At 41.8% G+C, this 24607-nt stretch overlaps 1 protein-coding gene across 10 annotated transcripts in view; it reads right to left on the reverse strand.

Annotated features, from left to right (window-relative positions):
- Positions 1-24607, reverse strand: part of ANO1 (anoctamin 1) — a 143843-nt gene that overhangs the window by 33801 nt on the left and 85435 nt on the right. For 6 of the 10 annotated variants that reach the window (XM_077929425.1, XM_077929419.1, XM_077929412.1 and 3 more), the window contains exons 7-13: positions 21926-21977; positions 18353-18418; positions 17796-17851; positions 15511-15552; positions 11628-11692; positions 9361-9495; positions 3904-4064 (exon numbers count right to left, since the gene is read on the reverse strand). In XM_077929425.1, coding sequence (XP_077785551.1) covers positions 3904-4064; positions 9361-9495; positions 11628-11692; positions 15511-15552; positions 17796-17851; positions 18353-18418; positions 21926-21977 — 577 coding nt within the window. The remainder of the gene's footprint in view (positions 1-3903; positions 4065-9360; positions 9496-11627; positions 11693-15510; positions 15553-17795; positions 17852-18352; positions 18419-21925; positions 21978-24607) is intronic. The other 4 variants (XM_077929427.1, XM_077929429.1, XM_077929453.1 and 1 more) reach the window with 1 other exon arrangement.

The following is a 24607-nucleotide window of genomic DNA, read 5'->3' on the forward strand; positions in this document are numbered from 1 at the left end:
GGGAGCCTCCACCTTAGACCGTGCAGAGCTGCGGCAAGTCAGAATGGATAGTACTAGATTAGAGAGACCTAGGGAGACATACATACCATTTGAAAAATAAGATAAAATCTTGCCCTCTACCAACTAGCTCAACTAACACACTTGTTTCTCTTCCATTTTATACTTGTGAGGTTGGTCTCTTCAAGGTGGACATTGAAGACTTGCATTTGTCACAGTGATAGCAACTTAATTTTTTGAAAGGCTTTAGAGAGCAAATATCAGAGAGGAAGTGTGGGGCAATAACAAGGACTGGGATTTTCATTACTAGATTACAAACTGCAATTTAGTCAGTTAGCTACAGTTAGCTACATTCTATTCATATATACTCCCTAAAAAATCTGACTTCCCTTTGCACAAGCTTACAATGCTTAGCTTGCAGCTGAACCACCATGGTTAAAAGGACATAAAACACAGAAAACTATTTGGGTCCTCTTTTATGCAAGAGAAGGGTGGTCTAACTTTTCATACAAAGTGGGCCGCAACAGTACTTTGACATGAAACCTGTGGGCCACATGCTACTTTGCTGTGCACAAGGGGGGGGGGGTAGGGGGGGCGGAAGCGAGGCCAAAATTTGACGACCCCCAACCTTCATGCTGCCTTCCCAAAGCCACTTAAGCAAGTTGCAAGGTTCTGACAGGGACCTAGAGCGCACCCACCTCCTTCCCAAAGCTGGGAAAGTGCTAACTAGGCTTTGGGAAGGAAAAAAGGTGGACTCTAGGACCGCATCAGAGCCCCCTCACGTCTCCTTTCCAAAACCCAGAGCCTTGCTTACTCTCAGGCCACATGTTGGACTGCCCTGTGCTAGAAATAGCCAACTTAGCAATGAAGTGTGTATGGGTATGTACATACAGACTTGCCAATGTAACCAATGGCAAAAAAAAAAAAAAAAATTTAAACACAAAGCTGAACAATCCATCTCTGTAAAAATAAAAAAATGAAGAAGCTCCAATACTATCACATATAAATAAAAAACATATAAATAAATAAAAATCCTTCCAGTAGCACCTTAGAGACCAACTAAGTTTGTTATTGGTATGAGCTTTTGTGTGCATGCACACTTCTTCATAGTGATTTTGAGATACTGCTCTCCACTGTCACTGGAGAAGGAGAGAAGGGTCATAGTGATGCCTGGCTATATAATTCATGCCAAGCCACATAAAATTTGATAGCATAGTCTCTTCTTTCCCTAAACAAACAAAAATAACAGCAGGAAATATTTTTAGCACTTACGGTTGTGGAGAAAAGTAGCATAACACGAGATCAAAATCTGCTTTAAAAACAGAAAATGTACCGGGGTTGTCCCTACAATCATCCCTGCAACCCAGGATTCCAGAATGCTCTCTGGCCTAAGCCTAGACTAGTCCGCCACAGGGCTTAGAGACAATTCAGGAAGGTAGAACACCAGTGTGGACATGGAAAGTACTCTAAAATAGGCATCTTTATTTAATAATCATAGACTCAGCCCAGCTTCTTATTGTACTCAACAGCTGCAACTGATGGGATTTCAAACCAACAACAACATGGGGGGGGGGCCCTAATGTTTTCCCACTCTGGTCTATAGGACTGTTTTGACTAATAGACTAGGCAATGGCCACTTCTGATTAGAGGAGTGCTGTTTTCAGTGTATCATATTTTCTGAGTATCTGGAGACTAGACTGAGGGACTTGCAAATGTATTGGAAAGGGAGGGAAAGGTGAAAGGGAGAGAATGGATATTTGATTGCCTGGATGAAGGGATAAGACTATTTAAAGACACGACATTCTGCTTTGGCTTATATATCACATTTCTCAATACATGTAATGTGACAAGCCACTCTACATGATAACAAATCATCGATCTCTGTGGCATAGGTTGTTTTGCTCAGATTCATCTTCCTTCCTTTTTGGCTTCCCTCTTGCTGACTGCAGTATAAAATTAAATCTAAACTCAATCAGTCCATATTTCAGCTTGCCATTATCACACAGACACCCCTTACCACCCCGCTCCTATTAAGTAAAATATACAGTTGTGTGTGTTAGCAGTATAAAAAAAAATGATGATTTAGTCAAAAGGGGGTGGTGGTGGTGGAAGAAGCCAGGTCCTGAACTCTCACAGAGGTAACTTGACTGAAATGCATTTTAATAGGAAAAAAATTGATTCCCTGTACAGCTGAGCAAGTGGAAACTTGAACTGTATTTCTCATATCAAATGGCATAATACATGTCATCAATAATGAAAAAGTTTTCTATGTGGCAGGCAATTATCTTAATTTAAAAACAAACACAAGCACCATACTACAATTTCATGCAGGGTAAGAATAATTGCTGCAAATTCTGTTGTCTAAGCTGCTGTGCTTTACTCTCCACATATCTAATATTTGAAAGCGGGGCAACAGGGTGCAGACATCTTAGACAAGTGGCTTCTTGCAAGCGTACGCAGCAACCAGTGTTTGACACTTTTAATATGCATTTATAATGGATTTCTACTGGACCATCTGCTCCTCCTGCTGCTGCTACATACATGTTCTTCAATATTCCAACATTATTGACTCCACACTGGCTTTCCTTGAGTCCTCCTGGGCCACTGTTTCCATCTCCATAATCCACTCCCCTTTTTCAACAGTGGAAATCAGTCACACTATCATGCCTTGCCACCCTGCCATCCCACTTTTTCTACAGCTACAGCTCATCAGCCCAGACCAGATGATCTGGGGTCCTAACCAGGTGTGTGGGCGGGAATCTGGGTTATGACCACAGCCAATGGATGTGACTCTTACTTTTGTACACAAGTCTATATTTCAGCCATACAAAAGCCAGAGGTTTTCAGACAAACATCTGTCCATGGTGCATGCAGGCAAGCAGAAGCCATCGTCCAAGAATACAATTTAGCCAGGCAAAAACACACGAGGAAGGGGTGGAGACGGCATTAGCCAAATGGCTAGATACTATCAGCCAAGACAGGAAAGGATCATGCAAACAAGTGCTAGTGGCCCACACGTCTCTAAGTACCTTGTCTACATTCTCAGGTTGCAACAACTGAAACCCACCCAGGCAATAATGGTGATACAGTTCTATGGGAGCATCTTGCTTATGGACTGCATTCAACACCACCTCCAAATTGGAATAGGTGTAGTAGATTTCATTATGTGCAAACATTCATATCACATTATCCCAGGTATGTGCTGCATGTGTGAGAATGCATGTGCAAGATCCCCCACTGCACATTCAGGATCATGTCATGCTATGAAGGCAAATCCTTACTCTTTTTGAAGTTTAACAGCTAGATCTCAGGTGTTTTTTTTTTGGACATTTTACACAATCCGCTTGGTGCATAGCTTTCAGTTGCTACAGCATCTCAATACCTGGATCATGGAAGGCTCTTTGCAAAAGTGGGATGCCCCTCAAAAATAAAAGGACACCTTGAGAGGTACAAACAGCATCCTATTGATAACACTAATGCACTTAGCAGCTTGGTCATTATTCAACCGTACTTTGTTAAAGGCCATTTCTATAAGAACCGCCCCCCCCCAACAATAAATCTTTGCTCCAATGGTCTAATTTGGAAGCCAAGTCTGCAAATAGATTTTGTTGGCATGCTCTGCAATCCCCTTAATGCTATCTATACATGCCATGCAGCAGTTTTATGACAAATGCTTCATTTTATATTCATCCAAGCAGCTTTCTATTTTAACCTTCAGTTCAAAACATAAATATAAGGGTGGCAGTTTTATGGGAGAAGGAAAAAAAGGGGGGGGGATCTACAGATAATTAACTGTTGAATTGTACAAACACTGATTTATCCTCCTGCTTGTTTCCTTCCGCAAGTAAGCAGATTAAAAACCGCAGCCAATGCCCGGGCCAACCAAAGTCGTGCAGACATTCTTACCCCACAGAGCCATGAAGACTGAGAAGAAGACAGTTGCTGGGTTGTCAAAGAGATGGCTTGCCCGAGATGTGGCACAAGCGGAGCTCAGCTTCCAATAGCTACAGGTTCTATCGCATAAGGGACACATAGTAATATTGTTCCTCTGGTCACACATCTCCATGCTGAGGGAAAACAAACAGTGCATGTCAGGTAAATACAAACCATTCTTCAAACCTGGTGTTTTCTTGTCCTGTTTCTCCCCTGGTCCCAATCTGTAATTTATACAGATTGTATATTCACCTGACTGACATGCCAAAAGCTCTTTTCATGAATCCACCCCCTCATTTCAGACTTACCTATGGCTGTTTATACACCATACATTGAAAGCATGCACCCCAAATCCTGAGAACTGAAGTTTGCTAAGAGTTCTGGGAGCTATAGCTTTGTACACTTTAAATATATAGTGTATATGCAGCCTATATGACAGTAATTGCTGCATGAAGTTACAGTACAAAAAAAGGAAGAAGGGAAGTAGCACTGATTCCTTTATAGAGACTCTGCCCTTAAATGTTTGTCTATTATGCTGTATTTTGTGATGTCATGCTGATCTAAGTATTTTTTGTGCTGGTACAAAATGCTTAGCGCATGAAATGTCTCGCCCGGACACCTAGGAGCCTGCAGAACACCAGTGCCCTAAGACATTCTACTCCATTCTCCTGAGATGCAACTAGTGTTGTTGTAGTTACTCAGCTATACTGGCCCAGTGTCAATGTAAAGTGGCCAATATAATATAGCATGTAGCAACAGTTAAGGAAACTGTGACAGGCCACAGAATTGTGCTCTCCCTCAACTTTTCCTCCGCCCTCTGCATTCTCCTTTTCCTTCCCTTTTCAGCATTAACTACTGCTGCACTGACATTAACCCTGGTTAATACTGGCCAGCGTTTGCTTTTAACCAGAGCTTGAAAGCAGGGTATGAATATGGTCTCCAGACACCAGTAAAAGATAATTGTGGTTAATGTTAACTTTGGCTAGCACAATGCAGATAGAAAGCCATAAGATGGAAGGAAGAAATTCACATTGCGGCTAGGGAGGAAACACCAGCTCTGTAACCTGTTCTCATTCCATTTACGTACATGTTCCATAAATTATTTCTGTACCAGACCATTGCCTATCACTAAATTTCCCTCCGTCTAGGAATTATAGCAAGTAAACAAGTCAAGGCAGTTTAGGCATTTCAATGGAATTTGCCCCAGGTTGACTCCTACCTCCTGGTACCTTCATGGCACAAAGAACTTGTTTAGGCAGGCATTTCTATAGGAGTGAGGAAGACAGGGCAAGGGTGAGCCTCCTCTGGAAACAGACTTCAGAGGAACCCTCACTATGTACAAATGTACAAAGTATACATGGACTCAGAGCTTAGTTTGCAGCACAGCTCTCTGAAGACCTGCTTTCAGTGCCATCCCTTAAACATGTGTAAGTAACAGAATGCTTTGGAGCATGTGCAAAACACATTCCCCATCCCGTTAGTCCTCTTCAATTTGCAGAAGGAGAAAAGCATTTCCAGGATGGTTGAGGGTTTTTTTGACACCTACTCCCTTCAACCTTTTAGTATGCGTCCAAGCAGTTTTCCACTTGACCAGCATTTTCTAGGCATGGGTCTGGGCAGTTTTCTCCTTTCTCAGGGAAAACCCGCTCTTTAGCTTTAAATCAGAACAAACAGCAATCCATGGAAAATTGGGTTGCCGTTTGTTCTGAGTGAGCACTAGAGAGCAGTTTTCCCTGGGGAAGAGAAGCAGGACAAGAGCAAGTATGGATAAGCTCATAGCCTCTCCAGAACTCCTCCCAATGTGTAACCATTTTTCTTGAACTATGATGCTTAATAATAAAAATGACCATTAGAATCAAACTCATGCTTCAAGGAATATGAGAAGTCACGGGGGAAAGGGTTAAATGGTGATCTACTATGTATTTTGGAAATTTGTTTGTTTGCTATGCATTTGGACACCTTTTAGAATTCTGGACTGGATTACTTCAGAGAATGACATTTCAGAAGACTAGTTCCAGGGATGCCAGTGCAGATGTTTCTGGACTCCAACTCCTATTATTCCTGACCATTGGCCATTCTTACTGACGGAGTTTGTAGGCCAATAACATCTGGAGAGCATCACATTGGATATGCCTGGTCTATACTAAGGAACCTCTTTCCTCCCACATGCCACACTAAGTTCTGAACCCCTTATGTCTAATCTTTGCAGCGATTCCATCAGCCAGATACCACAAGGAAACAAAAATGTTGAGGAAAAACAGACATTTCCCATAAATTAGAACTGCGTCGAAAGTTGCAGCACTTAACTAATATACATTATTAGCATCCTTCTATTTCCTGTACCCTATATTGATCTATTTTCAATTAAAGATCTGAAAGCTTTAAAAAGCAGCCACAGAAAATGTGACTCTTGAGAGATATAAGACAAGTAAGCTGATATCTTTTTCCTGAATAAAACCTGTTGGTGTCAGAGTATGCAAGCTTTCAAGACTGATGACAGCAAGTTGCATATAATTGATCATTAAGTGAAGTTAGTAAAACTCCCATCTTATCAGCTTTGGACCTCATGCAGTATAGTTCTGTACATATATTCAGAAGTCCCATTGACTTCAATGGAACTTACTCCCAGGTAAATGCATACAGAGCATTGCAGCCTCATTCTTAGAGCAGTGTTTCCCAACCGGTGTTCCGCGGCACACTAGTGTGCCGTGAGACCTTGCCTGGTGTGCCGTGGGAGGGAGGCGGGAGAGGCGGGGCGGCGGCGGCATCTCCTGCTGGATGCAAATCCAAACATGGCGGGCGCCTCCCTCGCTCCTTTGTAGGCGGACCATCGAGAGAGAAAGAAAAGGAGGCGAAAGAGCGAGAGAAGGCGCCTGCGCGGAAAGAGGAGCGAGCAGTGCGCCTGCGCGCCGCGGCGCCCGAGATCGCTTCTCCCCACCGCCCCTTGCTTCAAAAGAGGTCCGGGGACAGCGGGAAGCGCTTCGCGCTGCCCCGGACCTCTTTTGAAGCAAGGGTTTGCGGGGAGAAGCGATCTCCCCGCAGCCCTTTGCTTCAAAAGAGGTCCGGGGGCAGCGGGAAGCGCAGCGCTTCTTCCCCGCTGCCCCCGGACCTCTTTTGAAGCAAGGGGCTGCGGGGAGATCGCTTCTCCCGGTGCTCCGAAGCGGGGCGGGGGGGCGGGAACACCTGCCCCAGCCGCCCCGCTTCGGAACGCTGCTCCGAAGCGGGGCGGTGGGGCGGGAACCTCGCACCCCGCCGCCGGGCATCGGAACGATGCCCCGATGCCGGGCGGTGGGGCGGGAACCTCTCCCCCCGCCGCCGGGCATCGGAACGATGCCCCGATGCCGGGCGGTGGGGCGGGAACCTCGCACCCCGCCCCCGGGCATCGGAACGAGGTCCTGGACCTCTTCTGAAGGCAGGCGGGGGCAAAAGTCTTTGCTCCCCCCGCCTGCCTTCCCGGGACAGCGGAGACTTCTCCGCTGCCCCGGGCGATCTTAAAATGCTGGCGGGCGGGATCGAAGCGTTCGCTGCCGACCCCCAGCATTTTAAAATCTCGGGGCAGCGGAGACTTCGCTCCCGCCCACCAGCATTTTAAAATCGCCCCGGGACAGCAGGGGCTTTTAAAATGCTGGCGGTCGGCAGCAAAGCCCTCCTGTCCCCGGAGCTTGCGGGGCGGGAGGTGGGAAGAAGGGCTTTTCTTCCCACCGCCAGCCTTCAGAACAGCCTTCTGAAGGCTGGCAGTGGGAAGAAAAGCCCTTGTCCCCCCCCCCCCCCCCAGCCTTCAGAAGAGGTCGGGGGACAGACTGTCCCCGGACCTGGTCTGAAGGCGGTTTCCCTAGGAACACATTAATTGATTTTCAGTGCATTCCTATGGGAAACGGTGCATCGCAAGACGAAAAACTCGCAAGACGAAGAGACTTGCGGAACGAATTAATTTCGTCTTGCGAGGCACCACTGTACTTTTTATATAGTCAATATAGGCACAGAGTTAAATTTTTAAACATTTTCTAATGGTGGTGTGCCTCGAGATTTTTTTCATGAAACAAGTGTGCCTTTGCCCAAAAAAGGTTGGGAAACACTGTCTTAGAGAATATCACTGTATATAACAAGCTAAATAAAAAAATAAAAAAGTTGTCCAGTAGTGCCTTAGAGACCAACTAAGTTTGTTCTTAGCTATGTGCTAACTAGCTATGTGCTTTTAATTTCAGCAGTGTGTAGATATTTCGATACTCAAAATTAATTCATCTCCCATCTATGAAATGGTCAATCAGTTTCTGTGCATGGAAGCTGAGTATCTATTAGCACCAGTGGCGTAGCGTGGGGGGTGCAGGGGGGGCCGGCCGCACCAGGCGCAACATCTGGGGTTAGGGCAAATCCACAGGTTAGGGGGCGCAAATCCACGGGTTAGGGGGCACAAATCCACGGGTTAGGGGGCGCAAATTACTTGCCTTGCCCCGGGTGCTGACAACCCACGCTACGCCACTGATTAGCACTCAATAGTTTTTTGTATATAAGCATCTCTGGATTTGGGGCAGTACTTGCCCTTTATATGTATAAGACATCAACAGGCATGAAATAAGCTAACGCTTATACTTTCACCTAATGCTATTTATACATTTATCTTGAGTTCAGCAGTGTTAGCTATGTGCGAGAAGTTAATATACCTGCACAGTTCATACAGCTGTAATCAGATGATAAACTTATTTCATGCCTGTTGATGAGTCTTGTACACGTAAGGGGCAAGTGCAGTGAAAGGAGCAGGAATGGATCTCTTCGTGTAGAGGGAGAGTGTTATCTCTGCTTTTTAAACATTCTTATTGTTTTATTGTTTCTTCCGGTGCCCCTTCCATGGGCGGTTCAGAGGGTGAAGACACGAGAACGGGCCTTTTCATTGGTGGTCCTTTGCTTGTGGACTGTTCTCCCCAGGGAGGCACATCTGGCACCACCTTTATGTAGTTTTAGATGCCAGGCAAACGTTTTCTCTCCCTAGGATTCTGGCCAGAAGTTGGAAGGTTACTGTGGCCTTTTTTCTTTTTTTCCTTTTTAGTGTGGTGGGACCTGTAGTCCTGCCTTTTTGTTAATTGTGTTTTTTAGTCTTTTCTTTGAATTGTCATATTTTTAGGTTTTCATTGTTATTTCATTGTTGGTTTTCATTGGTTTGATGTAACTCACTGTGAGTTACCTTTGTTAAAAAAAGGCAATTCACGAATACAAGTGCTAAGACTAATCATATGAATTCTGAAATAATTTTTGTATTATTGGTCGTACAAGATTGTCAGTGATTGTCAGTGATTCTAAATCTAGTGTTTCCCATTTTCTTTTATGAAGATAAAGCAAGCATGACTGAGCAGACTGGACATTCCCTGTGTCATAAGAGGAAATGAGGACGTTTTGAACACGTGGAAGATGGAAACCCACAAATGTGTACGTTACCTTGGTATGTTCTCGTCCACTGTTGCACAGCCATACAGGAACACGATAATCCCCACAATGGAAGCTGGAATAAGCATTTGTGTATAAACGCCAAGCCAGGCAAAATACAGTCCAATCTTTTCACCAAAGTACTTTCTGAAATACATTGAAGGGGAAACATTGTGCAATGTTTACTATTTCTTAAATTGTACCATGCTGAAGCTTATGAATCACACAGCAGGGTTGACTTTGAAGGAGAAAATAAGCCCTGTTGATTAGTTGGAATGCATTTCCCCTTGGAGGATTCTTGTCTGCATGCTGCTTGGAACAGATCCAGGACTGGAGGCACCAAGTAAGTCATCCATTCCTGCTTATCAGGCAGCTTTGCTGATCTGTTTCTATAGCTATCTTGGTCACCACAGGCTTGGCGAGGCTCTCCTCACACTGGCTCAGTTCAGACACAATGATAAACCATGGTTTATTGTTATGAGGACAATAAGGCATGTCTTCTTTCCTCCCTGCCCCAAGTGCAAGGCAAGGGGATTGGGAGGCTCAGCTTCTACTTAGTGGCAAACCACAGTACACCGTTTCCTTTAAGCCAGGCATGGCCAAACTTGGCCCTCCAGATGTTTTGGGACTACAACTCCCATCATCCCTAGCTAACAGGACCAGTGGTCAGCGATGATGGGAATTGTAGTCCCAAAACATCTGGAGGGCCAAGTTTGGCCATGCCTGCTTTAAGTAAACCACAGTTTGCAAAATCCAGACACCATAGCAAACTGTGGTTTGCCATTAAGTAGAAACAAAAGCCTTCAATTTCCTTCCCTCACACATGTCTGAAATGAGCTTTCCTTTTAGTGCACAGACTCTCCTGTTCCAAAAGCAATAAATGAAACCCAGATTCTAAGTGTAGAGTCTTAATTTAACAAAGTCTTCCTTTATTTTGTGCAGATGAATGTGATAAATGGAGCTGCACAATATATCGAAGTGTCTGGCCAAAAGTTGAAAGAAAATGAAGTAGGAGGTTAGAGAGAAAAATATATTCCCTTGCTGATTCTTTCCAGTGAAGCTTTCATTAAGTCAAAGTATATTGCTAATGGATACTGTTCCATCCAGCCGTAATGACTGCTTTTGTAGTAAGGTGGTGTCACTTGAATTTGGTGGTGGTAGCAGAGCATTCAGGTTTTTCCCAAGCTGCATCTCCCTGGGAAATGCTGAAAAGGGTGGAGTTGCAAGATAGTACCTGCCGCCTGCCTTGTTACCTTTGGGGCCTTGTTATACATTGTGTTAAAAATGTGATTAGCAGTTGTGTCATTTAAAATAAAATAAAATGAAATACTAGGAATGTGGGAAGGGGGGGGTGAGTATCAGTTTGGCATCAATTTGTGGAAGTTTAGGCCACTCCTCCCCAGCCGTGATTCCATTTTCTCCACTCCTATTGTTGGACGCAGCATGGTGTAGTGGTTTGATTGTTGGATTTGGACCTGGAGGGCCAGAGTTCAAATCCCCACACAATTATGAAGCTCACTGGGTAACTATGGACCAGTCTCTATCTCTTGGTCTAATCTATGCCACAGAGTTGTTGTGAGGATAAAATCTGAGTGTGGGGGAATAACCATGCATGTTCCTGGAGAAAAGGTAGGATATAAATTGAATTAAAACAAAATAAGCATGATCTTAAGTTTGCGGAAGGGTCACAGTGCAGTAATAGAGAACATTATTGCATGCAGAAACTTCAGTCCCAGGCATCTCCAGGTAAAAAGGTAAAGGACCCCTGGGCGGTTAAGTCCAGTCAAAGGCGACTATGGGGTTGTGGTGCTCATCTCGCTTTCAGGCTGAGGGAGCCAGTGTTTGTCCACAGACAGCCTTCCGGGTCATGTGGCCAGCATGACTAAACCGCTTCTGGCTCAATGGAACACAGTGACAGAAAACAGAGTGCATGGAAACGCCATTTACCTTCCTACCGCAGTGGCACCTACTTGCACAGGTGTGCTTTCGAACTGGTAGGTTGGCAGGAGCTGGGACAGAGCAACAGGAGCTTACTCCGTCATGGGGATTTGAACCACCAACCTTCAAATTGGCACGCCCAAGAAGCTCAGTGGTTTAGACCACAGCGCCACCTGCATTTAGTACCACTCTTGGTTGTCAAAATGAATACAGAGAGAGGATGAACATATGGCCTGGGCAGTTTGACTTTTCTCTTGAGCCTCAAGCTGTAAACAAACATTTGGAGGAAAGGGGCAAGGCTAAAATATTTTAGGTTTAATGAGGGACCACATTCTCCTTACCTCACTAGGTCAATTGGTTGGTACTTATAAAAGACTCCATAACTTGCCCATTCCTCACACAGGAGCTGTAAAAGAAAGTTAAAATTAAAACTAAAACTAAAACTGCAAGCAAGCAGTTCCTTCCTTGCTTCCACTACAGAGTTCACATTGTCCTCTGGTGTCTTGTGGGTTTATGTTCTTTAATCCACCAATACATATAATTTGCATTACGTATTGAACATGAGTTTGATGGTTTGGCTCACTGACAGCTTCTTGTATTAATCTACAAGAGAACTAACAGACAGATATAAAGGTGCTGGGGGGCGGAGGGCGGGAGGCAAGAGCGGCCTTGATGTATGATTTGTAGCAAAGCACATACTAGAAAGGCTCTTAATAGATCTGGAGGATGTTTGTTCTTTGAATTATTAGTGTGGGTTAAGACGAAAGAACCTGGCTTATAGTCTCTGAACTAATATTATGCACTATATGAAAGATGCACACTGAACCTAAGAGGACAAAATGATCTTTCTTTATTATTCTTTCCTTCTTTTTTTACCATGATGTTAGCCAAATCAAATAAAGACCACTATTAGTATAAACCCATAAAATTAGAGAAAACTAAGCTGGCCATTTTTTCTTTCTTTCTTTCTTTCTTTCTTTCTTTCTTTCTTTCTTTCTTTCTCTTTCTTTCTTTCTTTCCTAAAAAAGATTGATTATTCTTGTCACTGTGTAATGACAGGGAGAAAAATAACAATATTTGTGCTTGGTGCGTTATTGTTGATTGCTGCAATTCTGCCCCACCCTCAATTTTGTTCAACACCCCCTTTAAATGATGGCTATTGATTTTGATTTGTGCAAGTTTGTTGGATTACAGCCAGTGAGTTTTAATATTCCACAGAGGTATGCATTTCACTACCAAACACTACCTCCCTGAATTTACATCCAAACTCCTCAGGACACAGGGATAAGTCTGGAGGTCAGTTGGGCCAAAGCTATGACAGTAGAACGTGCAAACACAACCCTATCATGTTGCGGGAGAGGTGAGACTCTGGAGATCTCGCCATTGCATTTATGAAAATATGAATTTGTTATGCTTGGCATGCAGTTAATCTCAATTCTTAAATTAAACTTCTGAAATAACCAAATTCTCCAAATGTCAAGGAAAGGGTTTCAATTACTTTTGTGTGTGTGTAACACTTTTTTCATTTAGGACTTTTGGGCTGACCACTTGATTCATAGTTCATAATTGAAGGTTTTATATTGCAATCTGCAGAGTGAAAAATTGCAGCTGAATGAGGTGGCAATGAGGCTTCCTGGTTCAGTAGTGTGGGAAAATGGCCCGAATGAAAGAGATGTTCCACCACATCTGTCTATGCAAGCGAACACTTAGCGGAGCACTGCTTTTCTTCCCAATTGCTGGGTGGCAGATAAAGGAGTTGAATTTGGTATATTAAACCTTATGCAGGCTTATTGGAAGTAGTAATGCTGACTTGGACACATCAGAGCAACTTCCTGACTATACTTTACAGCGTGGAGCAACAGTACATTTTAATCTCTGTTCTTAAATCAAAGTGCACTGAGGGTGAATACCAACACGGATATTTAAGGTCACAGAGTTCGTCTGGATTTACACCACTGTGGGGTATGTGCAAAATATCATAAGGGCCGACAACAGCAAAGAGCGTTAATAAACAGATGCAAATGTGTCTAGCGCTCGACGCTACATCTAATTAAACTCTCAATTATTTATTATGGAATCACAAAATGGATTAAAAATGTTGGGAAGCCTTCACCCTACATGATCCATCTTTTGTGATGCTCTTCAATCACTGGGGGAGGCCAGTATGTTCTGGCCTTCAGCTTAAAAGAGGCTTTGAACCCTTACTGGAGCCAAGTAATAACAAAGATACCAGGGATCTTCGCAAGACTGAGATTTCCTCTGAGCAGAGCGATCTAATCTGAAGCTCAGTTATGTAAATCGGCGATCATCCATCAGCATTTTTTAAAAAATAAACCATAACCCAAAGTTCTGATTCCTAAAATGCTTTGCATGTTCACTCATGCTGTTTGGAAGGCAGTACCATATTCCCCTCATGTTATGTGCTCGTAAACAGCTGCGTGGCAAGCCTCTTTGGCTGCATTCACACATAACATTAAACCAAAGACAACACAAGCTTGGAAGTAAAAATACAACAATGGTAAATTAAATAGCTAAAAATGTGGTGTCCTTTCAGGGCACCCAGAATCAGCTGCCTAAAGCATCAGCATCATTCCACAGAGAGGCCAGTGCCGTTAAAGCAGGAAGCGTATGTGCCTGTAAAATTTGGTATGTTTCTCTTTTAAATACTTGAGAGAATATGGTGATCATCTGTTTCTGAATATTTTAAAGGCACAGATTCTACATTTTTGTACATGTGTGCCCTTCACATTTAACCAGAAGTGTGAATATTTGGCACACAGGTGACCCACACCTGAGGATAAAATTGAGGATGTGAAGCTACCTTCAGTGGTAAGGATAGTTCACTCTGAAACTCTCTTTGCTGCTGTTCTGTTTCATGTGTTGGCAATGAGCTCAGGCACTGAAAATAGGCCAGAGGATGCAGGCCTAAGCCCTACCGGAGAAAGAAGTGAAGATGGCATTGGGAAGAGGCATGCATCAAATCCTTGGCCAGGTAGTACATTCTTCTCTCTGACTGAATGTCCAGATAGCACAAAGTGACAACTGGCGTGCTCAGATAATAGCATCTCCTTCATGAGAATCCCTCTGCTATTTATGCAGGGAAGAGAAAGTGTCAATGGAACAGAGGAATCACAACAATACCTTCCTCTGTCTGAAGGAGCAGCAGTTCAGTTATATTTAGCTTTCAGATGAATAACGCAGCAATTAGCAATGAGAAATTGCTTATTTTGTGAAAATGTCCCCTACATAAATGGAATTCCGAAATTAGCAAGAACCACCCTACAACTGCAACTGGAAAACTATATGGCATATGCCCTTAAAGGGGTAACATTTCCTATGACATTTGGGACAATTGGCAGGGCTTGCTCAAGCGATTTTGTAACATTAGATGGAGTAAGATTTTGTCATTTGTTCTCACCCCAACCCTTTGAGTATCATCATGTTCAATGCCTGAATAGCAAAAGACCACACTTTTAAAATAGATTGTTAGCAATTTAGTACAACTATGTTTTTTCATTACATTACTCAAGGTAGAACATGCCACTCAAATACTGAATAACATATAATGACTGGTATTATTAGAGACACGTACTTGCTAAAGTTATTGAAAGTTACAATTGGTGGAACGTGCAGACTCATTAAAGTGTACACATTGCTTTCTGGCTTCCTCTCGGCTAATAAACAAGAGCGGAGGAAACAACCAACACCAACAAAAAGGTTACTCAGGAATGGGGAACAAGTCAGCAATGGAATCTGTCTCAGAATCAGAGTTTCATGGGAACTAAGAACCTTCAGCCTAATATCCTAAGCAGATTTACCCCGATATCTCACTCATTTCTCTGTATATTTGAAAGGCTGTTAACATCCTTGTTCTATGAAGACTTATTGGGAAATAATTTTAACGAGACTTGCTTAAAACAAATTTTAACGAGACTTGCTTGCAATAAAATCTGCACAAAAATTGCAGCTCTAACAGTCTGCTTAGAAAAGCCTGTGGTGTCTCACACATGCACAGAAACTATCTGCCACAATGTCCCTGCAACATTCCCACCCTGACTCTGTGATTCTGGAATATGCTTCCAGAATACTGTTCTCTCTCATTTGCTACCCCATGCAATCAGTTGGCTGGGCCCGAAACTTGACATGTATCCATATGATCCATACTTCGAGAGGTGACCCATAAGGCTGACACTCTGAGAGGTGAGTCCTCTTGTACAAACTTACTTTTCTGTCATTGTGCTCAACGTGTTCACCTTCATAATCTCCCTTTTTTAAAAAGAAAAGACAAGAGATATTATGCAACAAATCAAATATGACATGTGTTATTTTCTTCTTGTATACATGCAAGACCAGTAATTACGGCAGAGAAAGACACGACTTTCGAATTAGCAAATCATGTCCTAGGCAAGCCTTTGCTAATCTCATGTCATCCATTTTTTTCAGCGAAAAGTCGCACCAGCCCCAGCCAGCACAGCTAAGGCTGGGACTGAAGGGAGCTGTTCAAAATATCTAGAGGACACCAGGCTTGAAAGGGCTAAGGCCCTCCCTTTGCAGACTGGGCAACTGCTCTAGGGGGAATAACATTTTTATTCATCTATTTTAAAAAGTATATCCCACTTTTCACCATGTAGGTCTCCAAGCGGCTTACTACAATAAAAACATGCAAAATGAAAAACATGAATCAAATCTCCAAAATTTAAAACCTCCAAAATTGACAAACCCAAAAAAGAAGGAAAAAAAGAAGTAAAACATTTGAGAAGCATTCAGGTGCAAAGGGCTCCTGAAAGAACACAATATTGATCAGGCAACTAAACTAAAGAGGGATGGTGCCTGTCTGACGACTTGTGGGAGGAGGTTTCATAGAACTGAACCCACAACACTGAAGGCATGTTCCCTTGTTGGCTTCTAGCCCACAGGGAACCACTAATAGTACGCCCACCACGACCTCAGTGACGTATCTGGGGTGCTCAGGGTAAAGTGGTCCATAAGGTGTTCAATGATTTGCACTCTAGTACAAGAGTCTCTAACCTGGCCCAGTAGCAGACAGGAGGCCAGTGCAGTGGTGTCATGTGTTGGCAGTAATCTGTTCCCATTACCAGTGTAGCAGCAGCATTCTGCATTGGCTGAAATTTCTAGACCAGACCGAAGGGCAGCCCCACATAGAGAGCACTGCAATTATCCTGTCTTGAGATTACCAATGCCTGAGCTACAGTGGTCAGGTTATCCCTATCCAGGAATGGGTATCCCTATCCAGGAATGTCTATTGTTTGAGCCTGAGTTTTCCCACTGCATGCTGGAAGTGATTCACAAGAACAAGAAGACTAAAGAATGCACCCTGTTAAGAGCATTTCATTCCTTCATCTTTTAAAGTCACCTAGTGCCAGGTATAACACAGCAATGCTGGAGATCGCCGCCTTAGTTTCTGTAGACAGGAGTGTCTACATTGTCAGTTGACACATGCATGAAAGTAAGCTGCTGCTTATGAGACCTCCTCCTACAGTAACTCCACAGAGTGTCTAAGCTGCTACAGGTTTCTCTGGCTTGGTTTGAAAAAGCCACCAAACAGCAGTCACAAGGTGAACTGGTACAGGAAAAGGGGGGCAGTAGCAATATAAGGTGATTCTTTTTTAAGTGCAGAAAGGAATGAAAGAATAGGACCAGAGGCAGATTTCCACATTAATAATAAAAAATATTTCTACCCAACACTTTGAAATGCATTCCTTTTTAATATAAAGCTGGACAACCTAAAGTAGGGGTCCAGGTATAGCCCCAGGATCACTGAGAAGCAGGTCTCAGTCTTCTTTGGGAATGTATTATTTCGACTTTAGTGTTAATATTTAAACTGTTTAAACGTATTGCTGGGGAAACACATCACATTCACACATAATAAACACATGTTGTAGTTATTATTGTTATTAGTACCATCATCATCTTCAAGCACCCAAAGTAATTAATTATATTGTGAAATATGAGTATACAATCTGCAGCCTTTAGAAAGTTGATAACGATGCAGCAACAGGGTGGCCACTCCTGGATGCATGTAAATATGATTTAATATGTAGCCTGTGTTTCAAGTCATATATAAGCAATCCACCTTTACAACAGAAACTGCCCATTGAGAGCATGTGTTGCATTTATTAGGAGTATGTCAAGGAGATTTAGATCAGGAAACCAGCTACATGGTGCCACGGATATAAATATGTACCAGCAATCCCAGTGTCCTTGGGAGAAGAAGGTCAAAAGCATGGTTGTTTGCTGAGTGGGTCATTTGCTGAGTCATTTTTACGGCTCTGATTCATATACAGCTAAAGAAAGTTATTATTTGTGTTACAACACCAGTAAAAAGTTGGCCTGAAGAAATTGCTAAAATGTAATATGCAAGCAGAGCGGTAGGATGCTGGGCTCATGAAAGGCTGAAGATGTTTAGGATAGTGTCATTCATACCTAACATGTTAAGGATTCTTGGTATCAGCTTCTAGAAACATAAAATATATTCCAAGACCACTTACATCATGCAAGGGATATGCAGCACTGTAAACGCCATTGGCAAGCAGACTGGTGATCCCTGGAAAAACAACAGAGGATATCTATTTATGCTTCCAAGTCTGAATTCCCTCACATAAACCCACTTTTCAGTTCTGGAGATTTCTCTCTCAAAACATCAGCAATTTTGTTAGAGAATGAATCTGACCCATTAATTTGCCTTCACAGCTTTTTGAATGTATAGATTATTAAACATGATTTGTTTTAAGAAACGGAAAGCCGTGGAGAATCAGAGGAAGTCATACGCTGCGGAGTCAAGAGTTTAGTCATTGCAATAAATTACACAACCTGAAGCTTCAAGTTGGATTTGAAAAGCAAGCCCATAGGTTTGGAAGTAGCAAAAGGCGAGGTTATCAGAAAGAGGAGAGTTCAGCTGGGACTGACCACCAGGGGTGTCAATAATAGCCATCCCTCCCACTCTCTTACAGATACATCCACAGAAAAGAGTTTTAAAAATCAGATTTAAGCTTGATTAGAGAAGCTGTTTGGAAAGCCTTTGGAAAGACCTTGGTATTATACTTACCATATTTACCACATTTTCGTCTTTTATTTAAAAGGGTAGTTTCCTTCTTTCTTCCCTCTCCTTGCCCTGTTTACACATTTGTCTATTAGTTGTATGATTGAGCAGTTACAATGTTTGTGCGATGGGGACTCAGAGGAATGTATATTATTTCTTCAGGGGAATCATCTTTAAAATTTGAAATTGAATAAGAGAGTATATATCAGGTGCTCCTGTAAGTATAGCTGGGATTTTGCAATGGGTGAAGAATGCGTTTAGAAATTTTAGCTTGCCACAGAATTCCAGCGACTGCTTACTTACAGACTCTTGGAGACTGCAGTATTTGATTGCTGGATGTGTTTTTCATTACAGCTGCTGGCATTAATATAGCTGCTTCCAAATATGGGATACCTGACAGACTTTGAAAGGGTCATGTTACCTCAGAAAACATGCATGCTGATTCTGATACCCTATCTACAATGGCTTGGATCTAGTCAGCAAAACCAATATTAAAAAGCAATATGAAAACACCAGTGTGGATATTGACATGATAACAAGGCATTGGACAGGAATACGAAAACATACAGTGTGATGTATTCTGTGAGGGGAAATATTTTCAGTTTCGCCCATTTTTTATCCTCAGAGTTATTTCACTGATAGGATATTTTGCATCAAGAAGAAATACTAATGCCACAGTCTACGAAAGTTATTTGTTGCCTCTTGCAACAAACACTATTTCCAGTTGCATGCTGATATTTCATCCAATTCTGTATTTCTACTTAAACCTTCTGCAAATTATTTAGAGTATTCATGCTCAATAACATGGAACCTGGGATACCCTGAACCAATTTACAGTGGTGCCCCGCAAGACGAAATTAATTCGTTCCGCAAGTTTTGTCGTCTAGCGAATTTTTCGTCTTGCGAATTATTATTTAGACAAAGGAAACAAAGTCGCGAGACGTTTTCGTCTTGCGAAGCAAGCCCATAGGGAAATTCGTCTTGCGAGGCAACTCGCAAACGGAAAAACCTTTCGTCTAGCGAGTTTTTTGTCTTGCGAGGCATTCGTCTTGCGAGGTACCACTGTACTTAGAAGACTAAAGCATGGAATTCACTTGAATTTGTTGTACAAAGAGTAACATACACATGCACATGAATTTATTAGCAGTGAAATTGCAACCGAAGTTAATTTCTTTGGCCAAGCGAGTCTTTTGCTATTGTTTGTTTAGAGTACTTAAAAGAGTGAAGGTGTAGGTGAATACCTGACCATAAGAAAAATTATAATCAAGTTTTATTGCCTTAGCACTGCTGGCACATTGTTATGTTTATGGCTGTAGATGGCAAATGAAGGGCTGAGTCTATTAAATGCCAAAGACCATCTGTGCAGTTGTTACTAAAAGCTCCCAGTTCATCAGAAGCTTCGATCATGCTCTGAAGAAGAAAGAAAATGCCAACACTGCTCATTTGTCTAGCATCATTAATTATTTGCACAATGGCTCCCTGCCCCTCTCAGCACCCACAGGAAACAAATCAGTAAGTGTTTCTGTTAAGCATTAAAGGGTTGGGAACAACAAGCCCACACCTTGACAAAAGATTTGACAAAATGTCAATGGATGACCTACTCAAGTGGCAGACTTAGGCTAGTTTTATTAGAGTGGGAAATCTATTGCTGCAACCCCACAAGAAATCACTTCATTTAAGTGATTTTTCCTGGTTTGACAAGCCCTCACCCTACACTGATGTTGCTAGTCAATCCATTCAAATGAGGATCACATAGGAATAGAGGAAGCTGCCTTATACTGAATCAGACCATTGGTCAGCTACATCTTCCACTGTCTATGCTGCCTGGCAGTGGCTCTCCAGCATTCTTTCCCAGCCCTAAATGGAGATGTCAGGGACTCAACATTGAATCTTCTGCATGCAAAGCTGATGTTCTACTATTAGGCTTGGGCCTTTCCTCATTGGGGGGCTCTTATGTTTCCAACCGGAATGAAGGTTCCGAGGATGAAATCTGCTGAAAAGTACTCTGGGTGTCAGTCACCTGAAAACTGAGAAATGTGGAAGTGTCTTGTCAGATTTTGGAGTTAGTGACATCTTGGAAGTTCATTTCAGATTGGCTGTTGATCCTAACCAACTTCACACTTGGATATACTGTTAGGATTATATAAAATGCAGTCCCAGACGGCATTACATCACTTTACATCTTTTGAAGAAAGTGCCCAACCATTATTTTTTAATCAAGCTGTGCACACTGGTGTTCCCCACCCCCCACACCCACTTCTGATGGAAGGAATATATAATTTATCAGACCACTTTCTCTGTTAATGTAGTCATGATTGTTAGGCCACTTTGTGACCACAACGGCAAATTGATTTGTAAATGCTATGATCAGACATAGGTAAAGGAAATGATTTCTTGAAACCTGATTTCTCCTGAAAGAAAAAGTCACGCTTACTTTCTTAAAACAACACACAAGCTTTTAAGCAAGGGTTGTTTCCATGAATATTCCTGGTTGTTTACAAAATCAAACAGTTTGATTACTGTTGTTGTATAAAGCATGTACAGACCATAGAGAAACAAAGCCAGCTTGGCACATGCCACCAATGCATCAAACTCTAACACAGTGCCAAGACTCAGGCATATGTCTGTATATTCTAAAACAGGCTGTAAGGTATTTCCTCCCACAAGTTTCTCAATAACATACCACTGAAGGAAGAACCTCCATAAAAAAAACCCCACATTACAGTGTCTTAAAGGCACAGCAGAAGCCACTCAACTTGCATTCTGATTTGATTTGTACTTTGTAAGTTGCCTTAATAGGGCTTTTAAAAGCAAAAAAAGCAGGGCATAAATTATTTTATGAAATAAATAAAATATTTAACAAACAAATAAAGAAGTGTATAAGAGTGCTATGGGAAATGTTGATCAAATGGCCCAGTTTAAGCCAGGGATTGATAAATACTCAAAACTTAGTCTTCCATTATTTGAAAGTTGTTTAATCAGTCTTTGTGCCAATATTTGCACATGCATAGCAGTAATCCGGTTTCCCATACTTGTTTTTAACACCCTGTGGGTGAATGGCTTGCCAAAATAGAAATTACAATAAATTTCAAAGGTTAGCTTTGATTAGAGTAGCGCAGTGAGAGATGCACACAAAAGATAAAAGCCTAAACACACTTACTAGGGAGTAAGTCATATTAAACACAGTAGGACTTACTTCCAAGTAAACATGCATAGGACTGTACTGCACATGTCTTGTTTTGAGACCTGGCAGAATTATATCCAAAGAGCATGGGAAATATGGCATGTATCCATAAAAGGTTGATGGCCTAAAAACAGAGAGATGCATAAACAATGTGAGTGTATGCAATATATTGGTTTATCATATATGTATAGGTATAACAGCTGAGTCTCTCTCCACAAAATCAGTTTAAGCAGTTCATAATCTCTGCAAGTTAAAATCTCACGCAAATCACTCTCGGTTACATGAACTATATTAGACAAGAGAATAAAAAAACTTGAAAACTCTTCAAACGTAAGTTTCAAATATTCTGGAATCTGGAAAATATGCTGATCTGCAAGCTAAATAAACTTTCTTACCCATGCTATATTTGGCTTTGGTGCATGTAGTTCTTTTCAATATTTCATAAACCTACAAGGGGAAAAAATGGTTTTATAAACACCAGGTCACCTGTAGCTCTTGGGAAATTAGCAGTAAGATTTTGATTGCATACAGATCAAATTTAAGCACTGGCATGTTTAAGTTCTTGAGCACCATCATCGAATATTAAGAATTTGCAATTATTTCAGCACACAGGAATTAGTAGCTTTGTGCAGTATGGGTAGAATTCTATAAGGTGAGCATTCCTTCTCCTTTCCCTGCTGGCTGTCCCAAATCTTTTCTAGGGGATCTCCCAACCCTCTGAACCAGATTTGCTGAAGGATGCTAGCTGGGGTAGGAGTAGAGGAGAGAGAGAGAGAGAGGGAGGGAGGGGGGGAGGGAGGGAGGGAGGGAGGGAAGTCTTGCTATGCAAACAGAGATCCTTGCACTAATGGGGCATGGTAGGTGAATACCTCCCCATGTCTCTTGCTTTGAATGCCATTACTGACTCTTCGGTTGCTCTTTCCCCCCATACCATACCCCATGATAACCATACCTTCCCATATGTGTACATTCTGCTCCATGAGTTAAAAATCACTGCAAATGTCCACTTCTGGGTCACCACTCTATAAACTATAGCCATTGCCATGTATGCCAGATAGTTACCATACATATACTGTATTATTTCTATCGTATTACTTCTATTATTCAGGAGTTCCCTGAACAACAACAACAACGGTTCGCTCGCAACTCCCATCTGCCCAATTGAGTTGGATGATTCATCCATGTTTGTGGTTCCTTGACTTCCAAGGTGCAGGTTCAAGCCAATTAAAACATTCCAAAACAATAGGCTCTTTTCCCACTCTAATGAGCCCCAAAGTGGTGTACTTACCTTAAAGTCTAGGTATACATTTGGAATTACGCTGAAGTCATTCTTTCTGTTTTGCTAAGCACTGTTTTGTTTAAACACGTACCGTTTTAGCATTGTGGCCATGTTTGCATTTTAGATAGATTTTTGTGTGTCAAAAATAGAAGTCATATAATTAGTGGATTGCAGCTGGATTATCACGCCATGGAAACAAACAATAAAGAACTATACTTACTAACTATTCTTCCTTTGCAAAAAAACAAAAAAACAAAAACCTCGAAGGAAAGTATTTCTGGCAGAATTGATACTTAAAGAGTTTTGTAAAATGAAAACTAAAAAAGGGTTATTTATATTTTATAAATGTTAACATTTTAAAATACAGATATAGAGAAAACAGCAGTAAGTGAATTTTGCTATTTATGGTGTTGATACATATCTTGTCTTTTATATTTATTTGAAGTTTGGTATAAAATCAAGAGACTTGTTTTCAACTCCAATCTTAAGTAGTTTCTGCATTCATTTGCTCATTTATTTAAGCCTTAAATTTTAAAGGGAGTCGTATGCTGCCCTTCAAAATACAATATTTGTGAGGTGGAAAATCTAGAAAGAAATAGTTTTACATTATACAGAATTAATGAATTCCGACAAGCTTCTCACCAGAGGATTGTTCTTAAAAGATGCTCCACATATTAGCAACTTCTGTTCAGTTATTTAAAACAAAATTAGGGCTAATGGCTTGTATCCAAGTCTAGTCCTACACAAAGTAGACCCATGGAGATTAATGGAACCTATTGATTGAGGGTCATTAATTGCAATGGTTTTAGTCTGAGTAGAAGTAGCATATATTACCCACGTCCCCAATTAAAGTGGCAATAGATAAACGTTGTTAACAGTTTACTTTTCTCTTTGCAAATAACAGAAAGGAAAGAAGGCAGCATGAGTAAGGCTAGTTAAGTCTATATGGGAGAAAAGGACCAGTACTGGATTACTGAAGGAGCCACAGGAAGTGAAAGATGACATCAGCATACGAAAAATGTTGACATTATGATATATGATATATGAGAGTGCTGGATTATTGAGGACTGATTAAGGAAAGGAGGGAGATGGAAGGACTCCATAGAGGAAGTATTTAAAAAGCCTTTGTACAGACCCTTTCATCCCATAACATCTGACAAGACAAGAGGACCAACCACAAACTGGATGCTATTCATTAGTGACTCATTAAAGGGCATGGGAGTGCCCTTGAGTTTACAAAAAAAAAGTCCCACTATTATAAAGTCTACAATTTATAAAAATGACACTTACTGAGCTAAGAACTGAAAACCTTGTGTACATGATCAAGCTGATCCACTAAAAATTGCCACAGCAGCAGCAAGTTTAAAGGTGCTGAAAATCAGCACATTGATATTTTTTACTCCAATTTCAAAACGCATTTCTTTCCAGTTTTCCAAAAGTGGCTGATGCATTTTATTCAGGCTTGCTGGGGCATGTGATCCTTCAATGGTTAGGTGAACTTCTGAGCAGCCGTTTTCTTATTTCATACAAGTCTATGACAACTTCTGGTGCAATAAGGTGATGCGTGCATAGATCAATTTTTGAAGTTACTTTTTTTGGCCAGGAATACAGTGACTGTGGAGGGAAGCATATTGCAGATGCTATGTGCAATGTCTATTCTAATATAACATGGCCACATTTGGAAACGAGAAACTCCTGTGAGCACGACACAAATTCAGATGGGGAGGATGCAGTGATGGGGACAAAGATGTCTCATATACTCTTGATCCTGCATGTTTTACCTCCATCAAGAACCTCA

The sequence above is a fragment of the Podarcis muralis genome, chromosome 1 (assembly GCF_964188315.1).
Source record: "Podarcis muralis chromosome 1, rPodMur119.hap1.1, whole genome shotgun sequence".
Lineage (NCBI taxonomy): Eukaryota > Metazoa > Chordata > Lepidosauria > Squamata > Lacertidae > Podarcis > Podarcis muralis.